Consider the following 20504-nt stretch of genomic DNA (forward strand, 5'->3'; position numbering starts at 1 on the left):
TAGACAAAAGTCCAAGTTTGCCAAACCAAAAAGGCCCATGTCGTGCATTATCGCGACCTTGAATGAGTTGACAGACGACGGGAATGCTGTAGCTGATGTACAAAAGAGAAATCGTTGCCCCGACAAGCCTGGATGATCTGGTCAATGACATGCCACCAGTCAAGATATCCCAGCAAGTGCCGCTTACGAGTTGAAGGCGACGGAGCTGCCAAGGTAAAGCAGGCCAGTGCACCCATTGATGACGACGCCCGCGGTATGTGCGACCAGAGGCACATCGAGTTTGTGATTAATTTTGCTCAGATGGTTGGAGAAAGGAAGTCCGTTGTCGCGAGCAAAGCTCCAGCACAGTCTGGCCTGCCATGTATGGCAGGTTGTCAAGCATCCCACGCCCGTCAAGATAATCAGAGTCTCCAGTCCCACTGCGCCAGCGACATTGATGGCCTGGTGGAAAATCTCAATGATAGGGACCAAGGTCGCGGTGCCCGTCACAGCATCAAGATCGTGGACCGAGAACATCATGGAGATGGAGAAAAGCCAAGCAGTGGTAAATCCAATAGCCACCGTGCCCAACAAGGCAATTGGAATAGCCCGCTCAGGGTGTTTGACCTCTTCCGCGATGTGCGTTGCGTAATCCAGAGCAGCAAACGGGTAGTTGGCATTGATGAGTCCAATGAGGAAGGCGATGCTCCGAAGGACCCATTGCCGTTTGTATATTGGAAAGTATGGTAGATCTCTCAGGTAGTCGAGCAGCGAAAATAATCTTCCAGCGCCTTGTTGAAACCGGGGCATTCACCCACCATAACGACCTTGTCGGCGTCGCCCTCGACACCATGATACTCCCCATCGGCATCCGCGGGGTCGGCCGTGGGGCTGCGCGCGATGTCTCCTAAATCCGCGCCTCCGGTGGGCTCTTTTAGGCAAGGGTATGTCGGCTCACACTGTTGCGCCCCCGCGGCTTCTTCTCCACGGCTCTGGAAGTGCTCGCCGGGATCACTTGTCCAGCTTCCTGGCATCCAGTCTTCGTCGTGCACGTCCTCGTGCAGCACTGTGCCAGCGCCCTCAGTGGGCTCCATCAGGCAAGGGTCTATTGGCACATACTGCTGTTCCTCGACGACTTCTCCCTCGGGGCTCTGGCGGTGCCTGTCGGGCTCACTTGTCCAGCCTCCTAGCGTCCCTTCTTCGTCTTGAATTCCCTCGGGCAGCACCGGCACCATATCTAGGGGTTCCTGAGTGGTCCCGTACGTGGTCGTGCTAGTACGAACCCTGGAACGCTTCCTCGGAGACGCGCTGGCGTCGGTGCTATCGCCCGCCAACCCGTGCTTGCCCGACCACGGACTTGCGATCTCAGTCGCCGGTTTCTCGTGTGCCCTTAGGTGCTTTTTGAGGTCACCGGGACGGCCAAAGGGCATGCCTTTAGACCGGATGCAGTTTTCATGGTGGCAAAAGAGGCGCGTCTTGTGCGTGCCCAGATGGTTCTGAAATTCGGAGTGCGATGTGAAGGCCCTAGCCCCGTCCACGGTTTCATGCCGGGCACAGTCTCGATAGGGGCAATAATTACCACCTTGTACAGTTCCATTGTGTATCCTTGAGTGGTTATTCAGACTGATACGACTTTTGAAACCCTCAGCACTGGGCGCGGATTTGTTCCGATCACAGCCTTCATGCTCACAGTAGAAGGCGTACTTTCCATCAGTTTTGACTTCCCCGATCTGAGCCCACTTCACGTGTAGTTCTAAGTGTCTTCGAAGGCCCTGACTTGTGGTGAATGCCTTGGCCTCAGGCCGAGATTGATTCCGATGGCAGTTTTCATAGGTGCAATAAAAGCCATCAGACTGGGTGGCATTTATGTGTGGCACGAGGTTGATGTGGTCTCTGAGGTCGCAGAGCTGGCAAAAGGGCCGGAGCCTGTCCGCGCTCTTGCTCCGATTGCAGTCGCTAAAATCGCAATAGATATCTTCCCTCCCTCCTCCAGTGTGCGCACGTTGCAGATGATAATTTAGGTAGGTTTCGGAAGCAAAGGGCTTGTGGCTGTCTGCGGATGGAGACTGTCTGCAGTCTTTGTGCTGGCAATAATAATCCGGCCACTGATACCCGTGTTTTTTTAAGTGTCTTCTAAAGTTGCCGTAGTCTCCCTGCGCAGGTCTCTGTTCGCATGCCGCTTCCGGGCACTTGTAAGGGAGTTCGTGCTTGTCCATGTGTATCCTTGTACCAGATCAGAATTGGTCTCGGCTTGAGTTCGGAGACAACTTACTCCCAATCCGACTTGTGCTTAAATTCCGATGCGTTACAGTCGGCCCAGATACAGGTGAATGTTCCATTTGTATTTGCGATTGGATAACGAGACTTCTTATCAGGAAATATCTTTGGTTCAGGGGGTTGCGAGGAGGCATAGCCGTTGTGTGGACTCATTATATTGGGTCGAACGAGAATAGGCAGCGGTAACTTGTCAAAGGCAGTAGAGATGTTTAGCAAAAAGGGCTTTTCGGGACGTTAAGGGAGGCCTCAAGCGGTGGTCAGTTGGTTCAATATCATCGCCATTAGCTAGGCAACAGAAATCATATCAAAGTCGAAAACAGGGACCTCCCGCTCGTGTTCTAGTAGCTCATCTAATACATGGACTAACCCTTCATCGCCTGGTAATAATATGTGCCCCGGGCTTCCTAGGTGGCCATCAGTAATTAAACGATGCAATTCGCGCAGGCATTTTACATAGTGACTCATGCAATGTCGTGTGCTAAAGGGAAGCGAGATGAGCATATGCATAGTGAACAGCCCTCCATCCGAGCAAGTAGTTCCCAGGCTGTGCTAGTATCACAGAATATTGTCAGTGCCTCCTTGTATGTTTTGGTCGATACATGTGTTTCATCACTTCGCCGTCGTCCTAGGCTGCTAGCCAACTTAGGCAATTGAATATGTGTGTGAGAAGAATCCCATTCAGCATCGGCAGACTTTTCTAAGCGAGGTTGGAACATCGTCTTTGATACGTGTACGTCAGTGTTACTTCACCGATGCCCCTGCTTTGCTGTGCTGTCGTAAGCGCTTTCCCCGGCCCCCTCCCCCTCCCCCCCGACTAACACATGGAAGTGCATACGGCCCGATGAAGTCACATACAAAAACATACCGCACTGTGTCATCCTGTAGAAACAACGCTGCAGGAGTTGCTCCATAAAGGAGCCGTCTGGCAGGGCGCACATGGCGTCTCAGGACGAAAACCCCTGTGAAAGCCCAGTGGGCCAGGTGAGATAGCGGCGCTTTCAAATTGTGAACGGCAGTCCGAGTTTTGTTTCTCTTTGCCCAGCCAATACCAGCCTCGTGGGACCATTGAGAATGACAGTGACGCCGTCACCGCCAGGGATGTCGTATACGGCCACAGGTCCGGCGCCTGATGTACCAGTAGGCGCTATTGCAGTATACAGGAGGTCGGTTTCGTACTCAGCATGACAAACTATTCAAATCAACGCTGACGCCTAGCTTTCCCTCGAAATGGACGGTGACCCGATTATTTAACGTTGCCTAAAAGTTATCCTATTTGCAATGCATTGTTATTCTTCTAGAGTCTTTCTAATGCTTAGTACCTTTTCTTCGTACCTCGAATTCACTAGCTCTAGCTCTACCGATTTGCTCAGCCCTTCTGGAAGGGACTGTCGGGATCGATGTGAGATGGATCCCTCGTCGCCCACATATGAGATTGGTGGATGTACTTTAAAGCCAGGCCAATTCCCCATGCGAACTTTCTACATCCATCTATTTCATGCTCCTGGACGACGCAATTCTTCTTCCAGTACTTGCTCCAAAATCTAGAAAGTAAGGGGGGCGTGGCTGTTTGTACCATTTCTGCGCTCTCCCAAGTTGTGTCTGTCGGTCGGTACTTTACCCATTGGACCTCATACATTGTTTTCTCGGAGTCGTAGCCAAGTACATCAAAGATATGATACTTCAGAGAGCAAATGCCACTCTTTCTCAAGCATTTATCTCGGCCGCCTCTTTCATTCCAGAACTCGTATAGGAGTGAGCTTAGAGGAGTCATCTTCTTGCAATACTATTCTTGTACCCGCCGTTCGGTGAAGTCTTGTAGGGGGTATGCCTGATTATCCACCGCGCAGACGGGGCTCCCGGTCTGCTTCCTTCATCATACATATGCACTGCCCTGGCCTAAACGAGCTTAGCGGTGGGATGGAATTACATCTTTACTTGCAAACTTGCAGGCTACAATGCGGCCCCGTTCCAAAACCAATACTTGCTCAACTCCACGGCCACTCCTCGGCGCAGCACCATTACTGCGACGTCAAAGGTTGCTCGCGAAGCGAGGGCGACAAGGGGTTCAGGCAGAAGAATGAGCACATACGGCACGACCTAGTCCATGAGTCACCGGGCTATGCGTGTCCGTGTTTCAAAGACGGTGAAGACAAAGACCCAGGGCAGACAATACGGAGATAGACATTGCGGGAAGGCTTGTCTGAGTTTTACGGCGGTCGCATGCTGAGCAATGCTGACGGTCTCTTCAGACATGTACGGGTGCACCATGTCGCTAAGGACAAATCAGATCCCCTCCTCCGTGATTGTCCTCTCCTAAAGGCCAGATGGACCGAATCGGGGACGAAGAAGGCGAAGTGCACTGTGACACCGCTGCGCTCGACAGGAGTACTCCAGCCTACAGCTCTTAGCCCATGACCCTACCACGCCGGGCCTCGAATCGCAGGCCTCGAATCCGTCTGCGCTCACAGTAGGATTGTAGCTCCGACACAAAACCTACACTCTCATCATACGGCTTCCGAACCAGCTATCCGACGACTTAGGCGGCATTCGCTGACGCCCCTCAATTCAATCAGCGTTCATGTCCCGTGCCCCTGCGCCAGGTGCATGTCTGTGTCGCAGCTAGTCGAGGCATCAGGCTCAACACAGGTATATACGTCAGCTAGCTTGACGTGAAAGCGCGCCACGACATGGGGAGAGCAAAGCTGTGCGCTTCCTCGGCTGCTCTGAGCCACCTATAGAATTGAAGTTATCCATATGATGGTCGGGCGCCCTGCCATCAAACTGTGTAATCGGTGACGGCTGGCACTTGATGCATCGCATGGCGACAGCTCTTGGATACCATAGATGCATGTACTTTGGCTCAATTTAACGGAGCCAGGCACAGTACATCTCCATCATTGATCACGTAACTTCATCTATCGTTGAGTAATGCCCTTTGAGGAATGCCCTTGGTACTCCATATTCTGGCACAAGTCGAGGCCTCTCACCCCGCGCTGTTGTCCGCCTGTCCGGAACATGACTGATGGAGGCTGGCTAGCCACCAGGAAAGCAAGGGACTATGCTAAAGCTAAACCATGAGGACACATGCCAGCAGTTCCATGTTTCTAGCTCAGCTCTGATACTAAAATTACTTTGGGCACAGGTCGTTCAATGCACCTCTTTTTAGCTGTATCTGAGGGCTGCTCTATGCCCCTAAAAGGTTCCCTTGCTACCTGCCCAAAGATCAACCCGCTATTAGACACACCCGCAAAAATGCAAAGGAAAAGAACGAGGCTGGTTTCTTCCGCAGCCTTGGTACCGCCAACGATTCTGCGTCGGAGTATCAGATGTCCAGCGAGGACTGGTTCTCCCCATCATCAGCTTTGTTGGCCTTTATCAAACAGTGATGAAGCATCTGGTTAAAGCAGAAACGAAGGTAAAGCCCCATATTACACAGCCCGCCGTCGGGGACCTCCTCGTACACTGATTTGATGTGCCTGAACTGCTCCACACTAAGACAACGGGTGCTTTCCCTGGTAAGAGGTTTCCCTGGGAAACTTGTCCGAACGCCCTCCCGTTCACAACGCCGGTTGTGAGCCTCAAGGCTTCGTCTGATCTTGTTTCTGACGCCCTTCCGTTTACAGCGCCGGTGCTAACTCTTAATGCTTCCAGCCCTAGATTTGGGCTCCCAACGTCCTTCCCATGCAAAATCGTGGCGCCAAAGTTGTTGGACATAGCCAGATATATATTCGGTATGATCTAATTGATCTTTGACGCGAAGGACTCCCACGAACTTGCAAATATTCCGTAGAAGTCCCAGGTCGAGTCCTGTCTTTGACTGATGCGTCAACACGTCCGAAGGAGTAAAACTCCGTGAGTACATCCAACCGTCATAGCCAAGGACCTGTTGGCATGGTGGAATCTCTCTTGAGATGCGTTTCAATCTTTTGGATGGTGGCGAGGTGACCGACACAGCCAAATATGCTGCCTCGGCTACGAACAAGCCATCGGAGGGTGCTTGCGCTTCGCTTGGTCGCTTCCTGTTTTTTGGTAGAATCTTATTATGTGTCATATTGGGGAGCGCAGTATAACGTGTTGGGTCGGAATCAGTGTGTATGTAGCAGTGTAGTATGCTGGGGCAGTAGCAAGAAAGGAGAGATGGGGGAGAAAGGAGAGAAAGATGAACGGTTCGGATTCTGGGAGCTCACAGGGTATTTATGTTCCGAAGTGAGAAGCTGGGATAAACTCCGGTTGCTACGCGGCTATGGATCTCGGAAGAAAGTTGTAAGGATCCGACTCACTCTAGGAGACCCTGGGTGTCTTCGATATAATCTCAAATAGGATCGATGATCTCACTTGCAATATTTGCAGAGCGAGCTTGAGATGGCCATTATTTCGGCAATATTCTGTTTGTGTCGGATCGGCTGCTATGCTACCAGACCAGATACGTGTCGGGGGCGTGGGTGTCTTGCCGTCGGAATCGTGTCGCCATCGAGTGAGAAGGTGGCCTTGAGACGTGGCATCCACAAGGGCAGTGCGTCGTAAATTGGAGACTGAGAGCCATTGTCCATGAGTCCCAGGCTACTGGACTGCTTTGCTTCGGTCGTGTGAGACCAAAGATAGTTTCCCATCTAACCCGACACACTGATCATGGGCGGTGTCCTAGCGTTCGAGTGGTTGGAATGCACCGTGTCGCTTATGCAGGGATTGCGTGCGTCCGAGACTGACGATTCGGCCTCCGAGGGGTTTTGCCGCTGCGTACCTGTCCCTATGGAAGTTGCTGTTGTCAGAATCGGTAGCAAAGCCAATTCACAGTCGCCGGGGTCTGGGGGTTCCAAATGGCTCGTACCTTTGGACACAGAACCCGACCCTTCGCTACGCCCAGATGACTGGGCATGTCTTGAATCGCAGCCACCACCTCACAGGCGAGACACTAATGCAGAGTATCATACTGGGAAGACTCGTGGAAGAGCATGAGATGAAAGGGTAATTGAAGCAATGTTATTCATCTCTCCCAAACCGCACGACCTAATCATGTGCCCTAATGACAGAAGATATCTACCTCGGTGGGCTCATCCGTCTGGAATTGACTTTCTTCTTATGCCACCTAAAGGTCAACAATACGCCCATGGTAATCAGCGCCAGCCCCCCGACCCCAGCTCCGACCCCAGTGCCGACCTCAGCTGCTGTGGATATTGCTCCTGTCGTGGCTGTCTTACTAGTCCCGGGGATGATATAGTTCGTTGCTGGCGGCACGGCGGTCATGGACGGGGCTACAGTGGGAGTCGGCCCAGTGTCAAGGGCCAAAATACTAGGGATAGAACCTAGGTTCATGCTCACACGCCTTGGTACAGACATCGACGCGGCCGAGTTACTGAGCATCGGCTTTGAGCTGTGGGGGGATTCTTCCAAGACGGGGTGATCAGACTGGACGAACCGCGAAATTGGAGTCAACCACTCGCTGTCCGAATTCATGGTTAGCGGCAGCAAGACCATTGTGGGTTTCTGGGACGACAAACGACAGCTTATGGGCACTTAGGGTGCAGGGATGCTCTAGATGCTTTGTTGAAAAGTTGTAGTACCCTGGATGGAGTATGCTGCACTTCTCGCTGAATATGGGCTGTGCTAGACGATGGGACCTCCGATCAAGTTATCGAGAATGAACAAAGCGCCAGCTTACTGGGTTCTGCTGACACAACACAGCAAATATTGTTTTATAGCCTAAGCAGTTCCAAGAAGACGCCGACAGGTGCTGTGCGGTATTGTAGATGGCTGCCGCTAAGACGACCCGTGCCTACCAGGATGGGACACCATAATAGGGGACGTTGAATCTGTGTCAGAAACGAGAGGATTAGGTCCTTGCCCCGGTACACCGTGGAAGAATTGGAGCAACAGCCTCTATTACCCGTATGTACAATAGCTTCCAATACAGCCTGAGCAAACAGGGTTGCAACACAGAGGAAGGCATTCCCGGATGCTACAGTACTCAGCGGAACCAGATGGCTAACCAAGAATAGTCGAGGTACTGCTGCCCTTTTGGATCGGTGGAGAAGGGCACTTGCGGAGCGGCTGGGAAGTTTTAGATTCTACGATACGCGGAAACCAGTGCAGACATGAGGAGCACATAGAGGCTCGGCGCCAGGATTGGTGTTATTAGTGGACAATCATGTGAGACGTTGGACGTAAAATAGGGTAGCATCGGAAAGGAAGAAACGATGAAGCTAGAACGATCACTTATGCCCTTCGGAGAGTTGTCGACCTACATCGTGGTGTCATTTAAACCTGTTTGCGAGTACGTAGGTAGGATAGGCACACTGTGAGCCTTTATCTATTCGTTGCGCTGCATACAAATAAAGCAGGCGCTCTGCAGAAGACAAAGCTCAGTAAACCACAAAACAAGGCTGACATAATTAGAACATTCTTTTCTCCAAGTGGCTAGGTATTGCCGTCCACGATGCACCAGATGCAGCCATTGGCTCATCACGATAAAGGCGAGGACATAGAACAAGAGACTGATGGGCTACTGTTGCACTGCGATCCTGCAATGCCGATTCTCTATCCTCTCTTCCCGACGCCCCTGTATCATCCACCAATTACAAGCACCTATACAAAGGACGAAGAAGGATACGTATGGCTTGCCGGTAGTGAAGAAACAACCTTGCGGTTAGCTTCGGTACTAATCTTAGCAGCAGTCACTTGATAGCATCAACAGCCTTTTCGACTTCTCTAGCTGGGATACAGGTTTTGATCGCAATAGCCCAGTATGTAACCATTGTTGCAGTAACACCGGCCACACAATCTGACTTGTTGCGATCTAGAGTTCCCCACCCTCCCCTACCATAGATGTTTCTCCTATGCTTCCTTGTGCCCGACTGGACAGTGTCCAGCTGGACACCGAAACGAAGGCATGGGATGAAGTGATATTCGGGCAGCCACCATCTCTTCCAGACGGCTCCAATGGGAGCTCATAATGCCGGAGGTATCACGCCTCACAACAGTGTTGATTTGGAACGGTAAGACAACTCTGCACTTGTATATAAGGCACATGGAGGCGAGGAACCTAGGGTGTCACGGTCATTGGGTTCGGGGCGCGGAGGCTGACTGTATTGGCGCTATAGACGAAGATGGTAGTCGAACGAGGAAAAGGGGAGGGACGGCAAATACATGTGGGCCACCCATATATGGACCACTAGTAAATACACGTACCAAAAGGGCATTTAATTACGTAATCCATCCATCCACTGAGGCTATTCCCAGTGGTCCATGTGCGTGTATTTAGCAAATTCGTGGTGGAGCTAGACCCCTGACCGATCCCTACCCACACTACCTCCCCACCCATACAAACCATATGGTCACAGATGTACCACCGCCAGGCCCTTGTCAACGCTACCGAAATACCCATAATTACCAGGCCATGCGCGCTTTTAACGCGTCACCCCTCAGGTGCCTTCCAAACATCTTAGCTTTACGAATACCCTCGCCATGGCTACCGAATCAAGCCAACAGCTACTCGAAAACAGCCTCTTTAGTCACTTCAGAGGCTGGATTTGGTCAGAGCGCGGTCGTGATACCAGTTCATGGCTATGGGACGAGGGCTACGATATTCAGAAGGACTCTATCCGCCGCTGGGTCTGTAAAACGTGCGTCCATCTAAACCGACCTCCGATCTCGAGCTTCACAGCCGCAGGCCTACAAAATGCCCGAACCCACCTATGGCGAAGCCATCGGATAGGCGCACCGGAAAGCGAGAAGAAGTGTAATGCGCAGCTGCAAGATGAGGGTATTACCGGCGATCATAAGTCTATAACATCCATCTTTAAGCTCGATCCGCAGCAGCCACAGCAACAGCAGTTTGCGAATAGCCTTGTCCGTAGCTTCGATCGACGCCATCTACAACGAATACTAGTCGAACTTATCGTCGGTAGCAACCTCCCGTTCAGCTTCGTCGATAACCCTCGCTTCCGTGAGCTTCTCGAATACCTAAACCCTTCTGTGGCACTACGGAGAGCTATCCCATCTAGCTCATCAATCCGGCGCCTCATCCTTCAGGAATATAAAGCCCATTGCCAGAAGGTCGTCGACGTCCTCCATAACTGCCCTGGCAAGATACATATCTCTTTTGACGGCTGGACGTCGCCTAACCAGTTCGCATTATATGGAATTGTGTGCTTTTATCGCAATGAAGCTGGCAAGCCTTGTAAGCTACTCCTCGGAGTGCCTGAAGCCCACCGTCATTTCGGTGCTACTATCGCCGGCGAAGTTCTCGATGTCCTCCACGCCTTCGGGATCGATAAAAAGAAGATCGGTTACTTCACTCTTGATAACGCTGAGAATAACAGCACTGCTATGGAAGTTATCGGCGCCGAACTGGGCTTTAATGGCCGTCTCCGGCGCGGCCGTTGTATCGGCCATACTATCAACCTAGCTGCGAAGGCCTTATTATTCGGCCACCATCCTGACGCATTTGAAAAGCAGCTTACCGGTGCGGTGGCGTTAACTGATGCCGATTATCAGCAGTGGCGATCGACGGGCCCAGTTGGGAAGCTTCATAACCTAGTTGTGGATGTGCGTAACGTCCACCGGTTATCCTATCGCTTCCGTCGGCTTCAACAAGATGAGATCGATCGGGCGGCTACACCCACAGATCGAGCAAGACGGCCACTTCGGCTTGTTAGTGATAACGAGACCCGATGGCTTTCCCAGCTATATATGATCCGGCGTGCGCTTTTATTAAAGATACCGCTTAAGATGCTTCTCGTTGTCGCCAGGGAGGACTGGGATCACGAAAATCGGTCAAAACGGACCGGTAGGGTGCCCTCGGCAAAGCTTATAAAGCTTCCGCGATACCTGCGAGAGGAGAACCACCTCTCGGATAACGACTGGGAAGTCCTTCGGCACCTTGAGAGTATCCTAACGATATTTGAGACTGTTGTAAAGACCCTCGAGGGCGACGGCAAGGTTCGGGATCGCCAAGGATGGTCAGGGTCCTATGGCAACGTGTGGGACGTCGTCCTCGGCTTTGAGCTTCTATTAAGTAAGCTAGAGGAATTCAAGCTGCTAGCCGAAGGCCTTCCCGACCCTGAACACTTCAGAATCGGCGTTAACCTAGCGTGGGAGAAGCTAGATATATATTATCAACGGCTTGACGAGACACCGATCTACTATACAGCTTTAGCGCTTCATCCAGCCTATCGATGGGATTGGTTTAATGAGATATGGCAGTTAAAGCCGGAGTGGATCGAAAAAGCGAAGGCCCTAGTCCATGAGGTATGGGTTGCTGACTATGCCCATCTCGATATCAGGGCTATTAGCCGTGAGAGTGCCAGGAGCGACGACGAGCCTCCCGCTAAAAGGCCGCGTTTCTTTAACCCATTCGAGGCTACAGATCGAGCGGCAAAGCTGCCTCGTACGATAGCTGTAATCGGCGATGAATATATAGCTTGGCAACTAGATCGAGAGATAAGCGACGGCGAGGTCCGAGATCCGTTAGCCTATTGGTTTGAAAGGCAAGAACGATATCCTCGCCTCTCGAGGATGGCTATGGACTTCCTCACTATCCAACCTATGTCAGCTGAGTGTGAGAGGGTATTCTCAGCCGCCGGCAAGATGGTGATAGCCTCACGGGCTAGTCTCGAAGCCCAGACTATTGGGATTTGTCAGGTCCTTCGGTCTTGGTATCGAGCTGGCATCCTTCCGGGGAAGGATAACGATATATTACCATTAGCGCCGCATAGCAGTGGAGGCGCCGACGAGGCTAGTGGGCTAGACTGGCTAGAGAGCGACGGCGAGGTCTACTCTGAAGCCTCTAGTGGTGAGGACGTAGAGCCTCCTAGTTCAAGTTCGGATTCTGACTAAGCGGTATTGTGCCGGCGAGGTTGTAAATAGCTTCATTTTGCTTGTATACTATATCCACCCATGTGTACATCCACTGTCAAAATGGTTTAGTGGATGTACATCCACTTACAATTGGCTTCATTACTAATCCACCCATCCACTCGAGCCTTCCAGTGGATGGATGGATGGATGGCGAGCCTTGGATATCGCAATGTTTGCCTAGTTCTACTGTATTACTTTGCTTCTGAGAGACGCGCCCCGCTTTCGGGCTTTGTCCTTTTGCTTCTTGTTGTGTGTTGCGTTCATTGTCGGCTTCTATGCATATTAGGATGTTTCCCGGTCTTAACGAGTTGGAGGAGCGACGGTTTCTGGAGGCGAGCACCGATTAATGAAGGTTTCTCATTGTGCCTGGTTGCGAGAAGAACTCATCGTACTGGCTCCATTGTTGGATTGAACACATTTCATGGACAGATCTGACGTAGCATGCCATAGTTGCCGAAAATAGCCCCAAAAGTCCAGTACCTCTCCCCATGGGAGCGTTGGAAGCGGCAATTTCAGCCTCTTCACTCCTTGCAGACCTTAACTGTCATATCCCGTACTGCTGTGTATCCGGCACTCTACATACCGTACGATACAGTCACTAGCGAAACCTACGTCCTCTTTCCACTCTTTGATAGTTTCCGTTTTAGACATTTTTGCAGGGGTAGCTGTTGACACCATGTACCCCGCCATGCTCGCAAGTACAGAGTCAATTTCTGCCTTTCCGTCTCTTTCCCATGTACATCCACAAACCGATTGCAATACTCTTGAATCGATTATCCTCGACGAGAGAAGCTGCTGACAGGTGGTACAAGCTCTACCTGGCGCCGCAATCGTTCTTGTAAGCGTCTACAATCAGATGTTTTGACAGAAACTGGTCAGCGTTATTATAATAACTCATCGCCGAAAACGACGTTGACCGGATTCTGTCAAACATCTGTTTGTAGACGCTTACAGGAACAATTGCAGTGCCACAATGAATGCATACGACTGCCAACAGTTTCTAGCTCTAGCTCTCGTTGAGCATAAGTAACCCAAGAGTAAGTATAGCAATCGATTCATGGATGTACAAGTGAAGGAGTAGCAAAGGCAGAGATTGGCTTTGTACCTGGGAGCATGGCGGGGTACATGGTGTCAACAGCTACCCCGCCAAAGTGGATCCAGAGCGAGAACTATCAATGAGTGGAAAGAGGACGTAGGTTTCGCTAGCGACTGTATGTCCAATCCTCTTCAGCTCGAGCAAAGCGTCTCGTTTTATTACTGCAGCTCCAACAGACGGGTTTCTAGCCTTGTTATTACATCACCGAGAATATGGTAGAACCTGTGTTAGTCTTTGCCATATTGTGGTGTAGTTCGCTTTCTATCTTACTCGTCTTCAGGACACTTGTTCGGTTCAAGCGGGCATTAAGACGTGGTCACCTGTGCATCACGAAGTGGTTAGCTTATAGCTATCTCTGGAAAAGCAATCAGTATATCGATTCCGCCACAGTAGCACGTGTGGCGTTGACCATAACGTACATCGGCCTCAATATCTTCTGCTTGACCTTCCGGGTTGCCTCACTGCCAGCTGCGGCATTACGGGCTGGTGATTTGGCTCTGTTGAACCAATTTCCCCTAATACTCCATTTCACGCCAATCCCTTTTGCTGATTACCGAATTCTGGTCTTACGCATTCACAGCGCTGCTGGATTCATGTGTTTGAGCCACATATTATTACACGTTGTATCATTTATCGCGGGGCGAGGTGATTTCAACTTCAACGAACACCTATATGCATATTCTGTAAGACCCACCTCCATTTTCTTTTGGTAAATACTGAAACTAGCATAGGCTGCTGTTTCAGCATGTTTCGTAGTCCTGCTTTCTTTACCTTCGCTGCGTAGGGTAGCCTACGAGCTTTTCCTCTGGATCCATCGGCTTTTGGCGACTGTCTTTATTGTCGGGGTTTGTTTCCATCTGCTCAACTCGGGAAAGTTGCGATTCAGATATTTCGTTGCCTATCTAGGGCTACTGACTGCTTCGGTGCTGATCCGCCTTTCCATGGCTGTGTACCGGAACATGAAATGGGGCGAGCCATGCACCCGCGCCATCATTAGTGATGCTCACGGCTTTGTTCATATAACCCTCAATCTGCCACGGCCGTGCGAGATTGATGCTGGTCAATACGTGCTTCTTTGTGTTCCCCGCGTGAGCCTTCTATCCTTCGCTCAGTCGCATCCATTTGTTGTAGCCTCGTGGGCTGAGGTCGGCCAAAACTCGATAGAACTCATCATCCAGCCCCGACGTGGTTTCACTGGAAAGCTTCTGCGCCATTGCAGGCGCCAAGGCGATCAGAGCGTACAAAGGCGAGCATTTATCACCGGTCCTCATGGCTCTAACATTGCAGTCAATGACTATAGAACTGTTCTCTTGGTTGCAAGTGGTCCTGGCGTCATTGCCATGCTACCGTACCTGAGAAAAGTCATCCACGGCTACTACTACAGGAAAGGATGTACTCGGCGAGTTCACCTCATATGGATGATCCAACAAATAGGTACGCTCAGTTCGCTTGTGCGAAATCGCAGCACTGACTTTCCCAAGAGCTGGTAGCAGCAGCACAACCTTTCCTGAACGAGTTTCTGGACGACGACACCCTCGGGGAAAGTTACGTGAGTTTTGCCAGAACGCCCAGCTAAAGTCCAAAGACTTATTGGTAGATTCTATCCATATCGATATACCATGAGAATGGGATGATGGAGGTGCCTTGGGGTCACCGCGCCACTCTTTTCCGAGGGTCGCCAGATTTCGAACATCTCCTCAGGCAAGAGTTTGAGGGGCATTTTACCCAAGTCAGGGAAGGAAACAATCTTACACGATCCGAGAGGGTCTTGTCAGAATTCAAACAAGAAACGGGAAATGTGCTTATTTTAGGTAAGGATCACAATACGCTCATGCGTCTGATAGCTGATCTTGGGATAGTTTCGGACCCTTCCAAGTCTCCCGGCAACTAAAGCCACACGGGTATAAAGCCCAGCTATGTGCCCGGCCTCTACACTCCTGGATTTTCTCGTCCTTCCCTTCGTCAGCAAAGCCTTTACCCTAATCCTGTTATCATTCCTTCCGGCCATGCCTGCACAAAATCGTCCTTTCAATTTTATGGAGCACAGAGAGCTTGGTGAGCAGCTCGCACGTTGCTATAATCTAGCCTATGAGTTCGAGGTGTCCGCCAAAATGGTCCAAAGAAACCTCAGTGACCTGCTTAGCTGCGACTGCAGTTGTGACTGGGACTGCGAACTGCTATTTGTGGGGACGTCCTCCGCGGACTTGGACCCAGATACTTTGAAATTCGTCTGCCTTCCGTACTCCCAGGCGTGTCGGCAAGTCCATGATTGGACGGCGAGGCGGCGTACCCTGCCTACTCAGGACCCCTAATCTCTTCTGCTAACACACTCCTATCCAACGCTCACGTTCCCACAAGCCATCTCCACGTCGCCGGGTTTGGTTCCTTTGGCAATGGCTCGTGTGTGACAAGGGCAGTAAGGGCTTGGTTCTGATTCAACTAACAATTGACTATGGCACTTCTAGGGGCTCTGCTCTTCTGCCTTTCCTCTCCATCCGGGAGGGTGATTCGTCAAGCTTATATACACCTAGTCTGACATCCTTCGGACGTCTTTTATCTCCTTAGCCGCCATACCCTTCAGGAATGTTGTTATCCGGTGGGTCGATATGCATGCCTTCGTTGGCATGCGTGTGACATCGTGATACTCTTTACAACATCTACAACAGCACGTATTAGGCAGGTTGCTCCCCACTGAAGACCATTCGTGATTGCGGGATTTTGATTCTGGTTTTGCTTGTACATCTGTGTTTATCCCCATTCCCCCATTCAAATCCGACTCCACCCACAGAATAGATAACAGTAAATCGCAAAACGGCAAGCTTCCCGTAGCCAAGGTATGTGTTACAGACTATAAAGCAAGTCGATGTTGTACACACCGGGTGGCACCCGGTATGTGTCTCGGTCGCGCAAGTTTGAAGCCAACGACGGCTACTCTGAGGCGTCCATATCCTGTTGGTTCGCGCAACCTCCGCCAACGCAGGTCTTGGGGCCTCTGTCACCACAACCGCGGGCACAAGCCTCCGACTTGGTTACTCGCTTGGACAAGTCACGCCGCTCCTAGCTGAGCTCTTTCTTTCTCGCTGTCAGGTTATACCTTCCGCCAGCTGTTGTTTTGTCAATGGAAGTTTCCGGGGCTTGATTTTGCTCCCTCTCTTCCTTGTACTTCAAGACCGCCCCAAAATGAAAGTTCGTCCGCGCAGCGGGGCGGTTAGGCTCCGTGTGGAGCCTCAGGTGCTGCATCCAATTGTCTTTCCGGTTAAATTTCCTACCACAGAAGTCGCACTCCGCCTCTGGTCCAAGGCCATGTTTCCTACAGTAGGCTGTCAGCAGCGGCATTACGGAAGAGGGCGGACGAAGTCGTACGTGTTCTGGTGTCTCTGAAGGTGCTCGCGCCTCTTGTAAGCCGTCCTATTCTTACATCCCGGAAAGCTACACACGTGAACTGATTTCGGGATTTTGGCTACGGAGATTTGGGCCTCATCCATGTAGCCTACCTCCTTCGCGTTGCTTCGTAGGTCAGAAGCCGGCGAACCCGCCTTCATATCTCTGTGGACACGCATGGACGATGCATCGGCTATACCGTGAACGTCCATGGCGTGGCTGTTGACCATTCCCGGCCGTAGTGAAAGTCGCTCATAGCCATGGGCGACCACTCTGGGTGATGGCGTTCGAATATGAGACAGCTGTGCCACGGGATCAGGTGACGGGTATTGCTGCCAATCATAGGGGCCTCTAGGCTCGAGAAGGGCGGCGGGCTGGTGTACAGGGCCTCCAAATACCTGGGTGAAGTCGAAATATTCGTCGCAAACCATTGGAGAAGAATATTCAGATTTCACATCAACAGGAAAGTATCCGTTGAGGTTTTCTGAACAAAACACCTCATAGCTCATGGGTGCGGAACCCGTGATGGTGTCCAACTCTTCCATGGTTTTTGGTGATCAACTTGAATTGGGAGTCGATCCACTGAATGGCGGATTTTACAGGCCGCGGTAGAGAGTGTTTAAGGAACTCCTCGCGGAAGAAGCACAAGAACGCCGTCGACTTTCATCAGTATGCCGTTCAGCAAGCCAACAATAACGATTCCGTGGTTGCTAGATTGACTGCGTTGGACCAGGGTTGCCCAGCGCCGCTCGAGTTCAGGTCATCTGCCTCAGGGCCTTACACAAAGGATGAAGTCATGACTCGTTCGAGAAAGATTGGACAAATGATGATATAGTTATAGGGGCACAGCTCTTAGCTACAAAGTAGCATTTTAGGTCTGTACCTCCAATCTTGCTCCTCTGGATCGTACCTACCCGTAACCCTACAATGAAGCATACTTTTTGCGTCTATTTCTGACCGTGCTAGCTGAAGCTACTCTGGCTCTATTGACTTTGTACTGTACAGTACCTCAAGATACATTCATGAAACAGAGACTGGTGTGGTAGCTGGTAGTACCAACTATGTAAGGCCGTTCTGTGTCGCTCATATTATCTGCGGATAGGAAAATACTTCTTTGTAGCGGTTTAAAGCATCTTAATCCTACTACGTTCACTTTGCGAGTGTCATTTGCTGGCTAACAGAAATGTCAGATGCACAGGCTACGATATGGTAGATGCGGATCTCAGGAGGCAGAGTTGCTGATCCGCCGCTTCAAATAACGAAAGCCAGCGAACAGCGGCGGATTTGAAGCCAGATGGGGACTCCACCAGGCGCCGGTACTGTTTTACTTTAGTCGCCCGCCTCCTTCGACTCCCACCGAGGGCGACAAAAGTAGACGCCGAACATATGGCTTCTGCGGCACAGTCCATGCCTGCTTATCCTGGTACACGCAAACAAACCCTCGACAGCACCGCCGAAGCAAAAGGACGACATCGACCGCTTCCGTGCTTATGGGACTGCATCACAACTGGCTGTCGGTAGTGCGGTCGCCGCAGAATGCGACCGTGTGATAGCAGCCGTACAATTGGTGCGTGGCAGACACGTGACGCAGGTGAGTCATCTAATAAAGATATTTCCATCCAAATCCGCCATCATCCCTTTCCAGTTCGCAGCAGCCGTTTACAGAGTCTTACCACCTGATCTCCTTTCTACCTTCAAAGCCGCGAAACAATATATGCCACAATGATGGATAACCACACCCTCTCCCTTCTCTCAGTAGCCCCTTTCGGTGTCTCCATAACTTTGGCACACGATGCAAAGACACGACGTCAGGTCTGCGCATGCTCCATGAAGTTGAGCGAAGAGATCCGTATACTTCATGCCATTGTCGCAGAGCTTTCGACGCGCCTTACGAACATGCAGACGATGTATTCACTGCAGTCCCATGCAATACATACGCAACAAGAGCTCATCAACGCCCTCGAAAAGAAGACGACTGCTGGAGGCCGGGTTGCGCCACTGCCGCCAACATATGAATTGACACTCTACGACGGTACCATTTCAGCCCACAGATGCTCGTTGGTGCACGCATGGCAGTCGACTCCCGTTATTCCCCGGATCAGTCGGTTGATGGTATTGGCAGAGTCGGCCGTGATGGACAGTCGCGAGGGAAATAATGGCAGGCGAGAGGCGAGCCACGCCTTGTATGGAGAGGACAAACGGAAGAGATATGCATGACCACTGCAGCACTTGGATCTCGACAAGCTACCAGTGCTAGCCTAGCACGGACGTTCTACATTGGTATGGGGATAAACCGTAGGACCTGCCGCAGAATTGTTGGTAGAATATCGAAAATAAAAGTATACTACCTGCATTGACGGTTGATCTTCATGATTGTGACCAGAAGCTATTTGGCTCAGGTGCCAAAAGGGCATGAATGCTAGACGTTGGAAGAAGCGAGTTAAGGGGGTGGCTCCTAGGTCAGCCCCAGGAGAAAGTGGCTGTGCTACGTGGGGCCGGGCTTCTCGTTCAATTACAGGCAGAGCGGCACATGCTTTGGCTAGAAAATGACGCGTGCAGCATACGCTTGGTGATTGACAACATGACCGCCATCCGATACAGCATGGTAGCAAGCACAACTGGTGCGGGGACAAGCTCATGACAACTGTTACCAAGAATACCCGTTGAGGTGACCGTCGCTTATGTGTGCAAGAGAGACGACAGCATAGCGACACGGTTGTTATTCACTGTTTCGAATGCTCAAAGAACCCCGAAGCACGCCGGCACACAATGACTCCTTAGGCCAGCGAGACCCAGCCCCCACGGGACCAGCGTGATAGACATTGCCACGACCGACCTGCATGCATCGCGCGATAGACGCATCTCACCGACGATTCTCCAACCGACAGCCGAGCAGGATTGCATGATCCATAGCGAAAAGAGTCGACGAGGCTACAAAAGGCCAGTGCATTGGCAGAGGCAGAGGAATGGAGCACCGGCGGTCAGCGCATACTATGCCAGGGGGAGGCAACGCGATTCCGCGCCATGGGCCATCGTGTCGGCGAATGGCCTAGCCCACTCCGACATCCAATATCCTCTTGCGAAGCCTTACACCTGATCGAAAAAGGTGTCGCCCAAGGGATCGGCGTCGGCCACGGGGACGAATCGCTCAAACAGGGCTTTCACCTGCGACAACCAGCCCGTGAGCCTTTGCGTTTGCTGCAAGAACCTGTGCCCGATGTCAGTGGACGACCTGCGCCGGAATGATACACGGCGACTTACAGCTGTTCGACCTTCTGTGTGCTGTTCGGGCACCTGTTGTCAGATGTCTACCTCGTTGCGACGGCGGTGGAGACCTACAAAGTCGTGAAGCTGGCAAGACGTGGGCGTGCGTGAGTAGGAGAACTCTGCTGTACGAGGGCGGGGATAGACTTACTTTTCGTTGTGGTGGGCCAGCTCGGACCGGACGGCGTTGACCTTGTCCAGCAGCTCATCCACCTTGTCCAGCAGTTCTTGGGTGTCGCCCGACGTTCTTCGTTTTCAGTACAACGCGCGGACTGGATGTGGAGGGACCTACGGTAGCGGCGAGCTGAAAGGGCTCGACTCGAGGCCTTCTTGGTCGAAGAAGTTAGGAACGTCTGGAAAGGACAGTGGTTGTTGGCTCGGAGGCTGGAGCTGCGTGGCAGAAGGAGCGACAGTCTTGAGCGCAGACGCAGGTGCGGGTGCAGATGCGTGCGCGGTGGTGGCGTGGCCTGCTGATGGTCGGCCAAGCAGAAACATGGATGCCAGCCCAGCACGATTGGTAGGTTGGGCTGTCGGGCGGAAATGGGCTTGCCAGTGGGGAAGTGCTGATCCATAGCCTGCACTTATGGGCAGAGCGAATTCCTGGACGAAGCACGACTTGTGAAGCATAACCATGCGAGAGCCGATTGGCAGC

General features: G+C 51.7%; 2 protein-coding genes across 2 annotated transcripts; one reads left to right on the forward strand and one right to left on the reverse strand.

Annotated features, from left to right (window-relative positions):
* Positions 1–183: 183 nt before the first annotated feature.
* On the reverse strand, positions 184–1576 carry PG985_005413 (uncharacterized protein; the record flags this gene model as incomplete). The annotated part of the gene is made up of 3 exons (XM_066825182.1): positions 184–731; positions 794–1475; positions 1559–1576. 3 exons carry the CDS (start codon positions 1574–1576, stop codon positions 184–186), a joined length of 1248 nt encoding a protein of 415 aa, XP_066688342.1.
* An 8141-nt stretch (positions 1577–9717) lies between these two features.
* PG985_005414 (reverse transcriptase) lies at positions 9718–12090 on the forward strand (the record flags this gene model as incomplete). The annotated part of the gene is made up of 1 exon (XM_066825183.1): positions 9718–12090. One exon carries the CDS (start codon positions 9718–9720, stop codon positions 12088–12090), a length of 2373 nt encoding a protein of 790 aa, XP_066688343.1.
* Between the last annotated feature and the right edge of the window lie 8414 nt (positions 12091–20504).

The sequence above is a fragment of the Apiospora marii genome, assembly GCF_038362585.1.
Source record: "Apiospora marii strain CBS 49790 chromosome Unknown utg000003l_segment0_segment0, whole genome shotgun sequence".
In the NCBI taxonomy this organism is placed as follows: Eukaryota; Fungi; Ascomycota; class Sordariomycetes; order Amphisphaeriales; family Apiosporaceae; genus Apiospora; species Apiospora marii.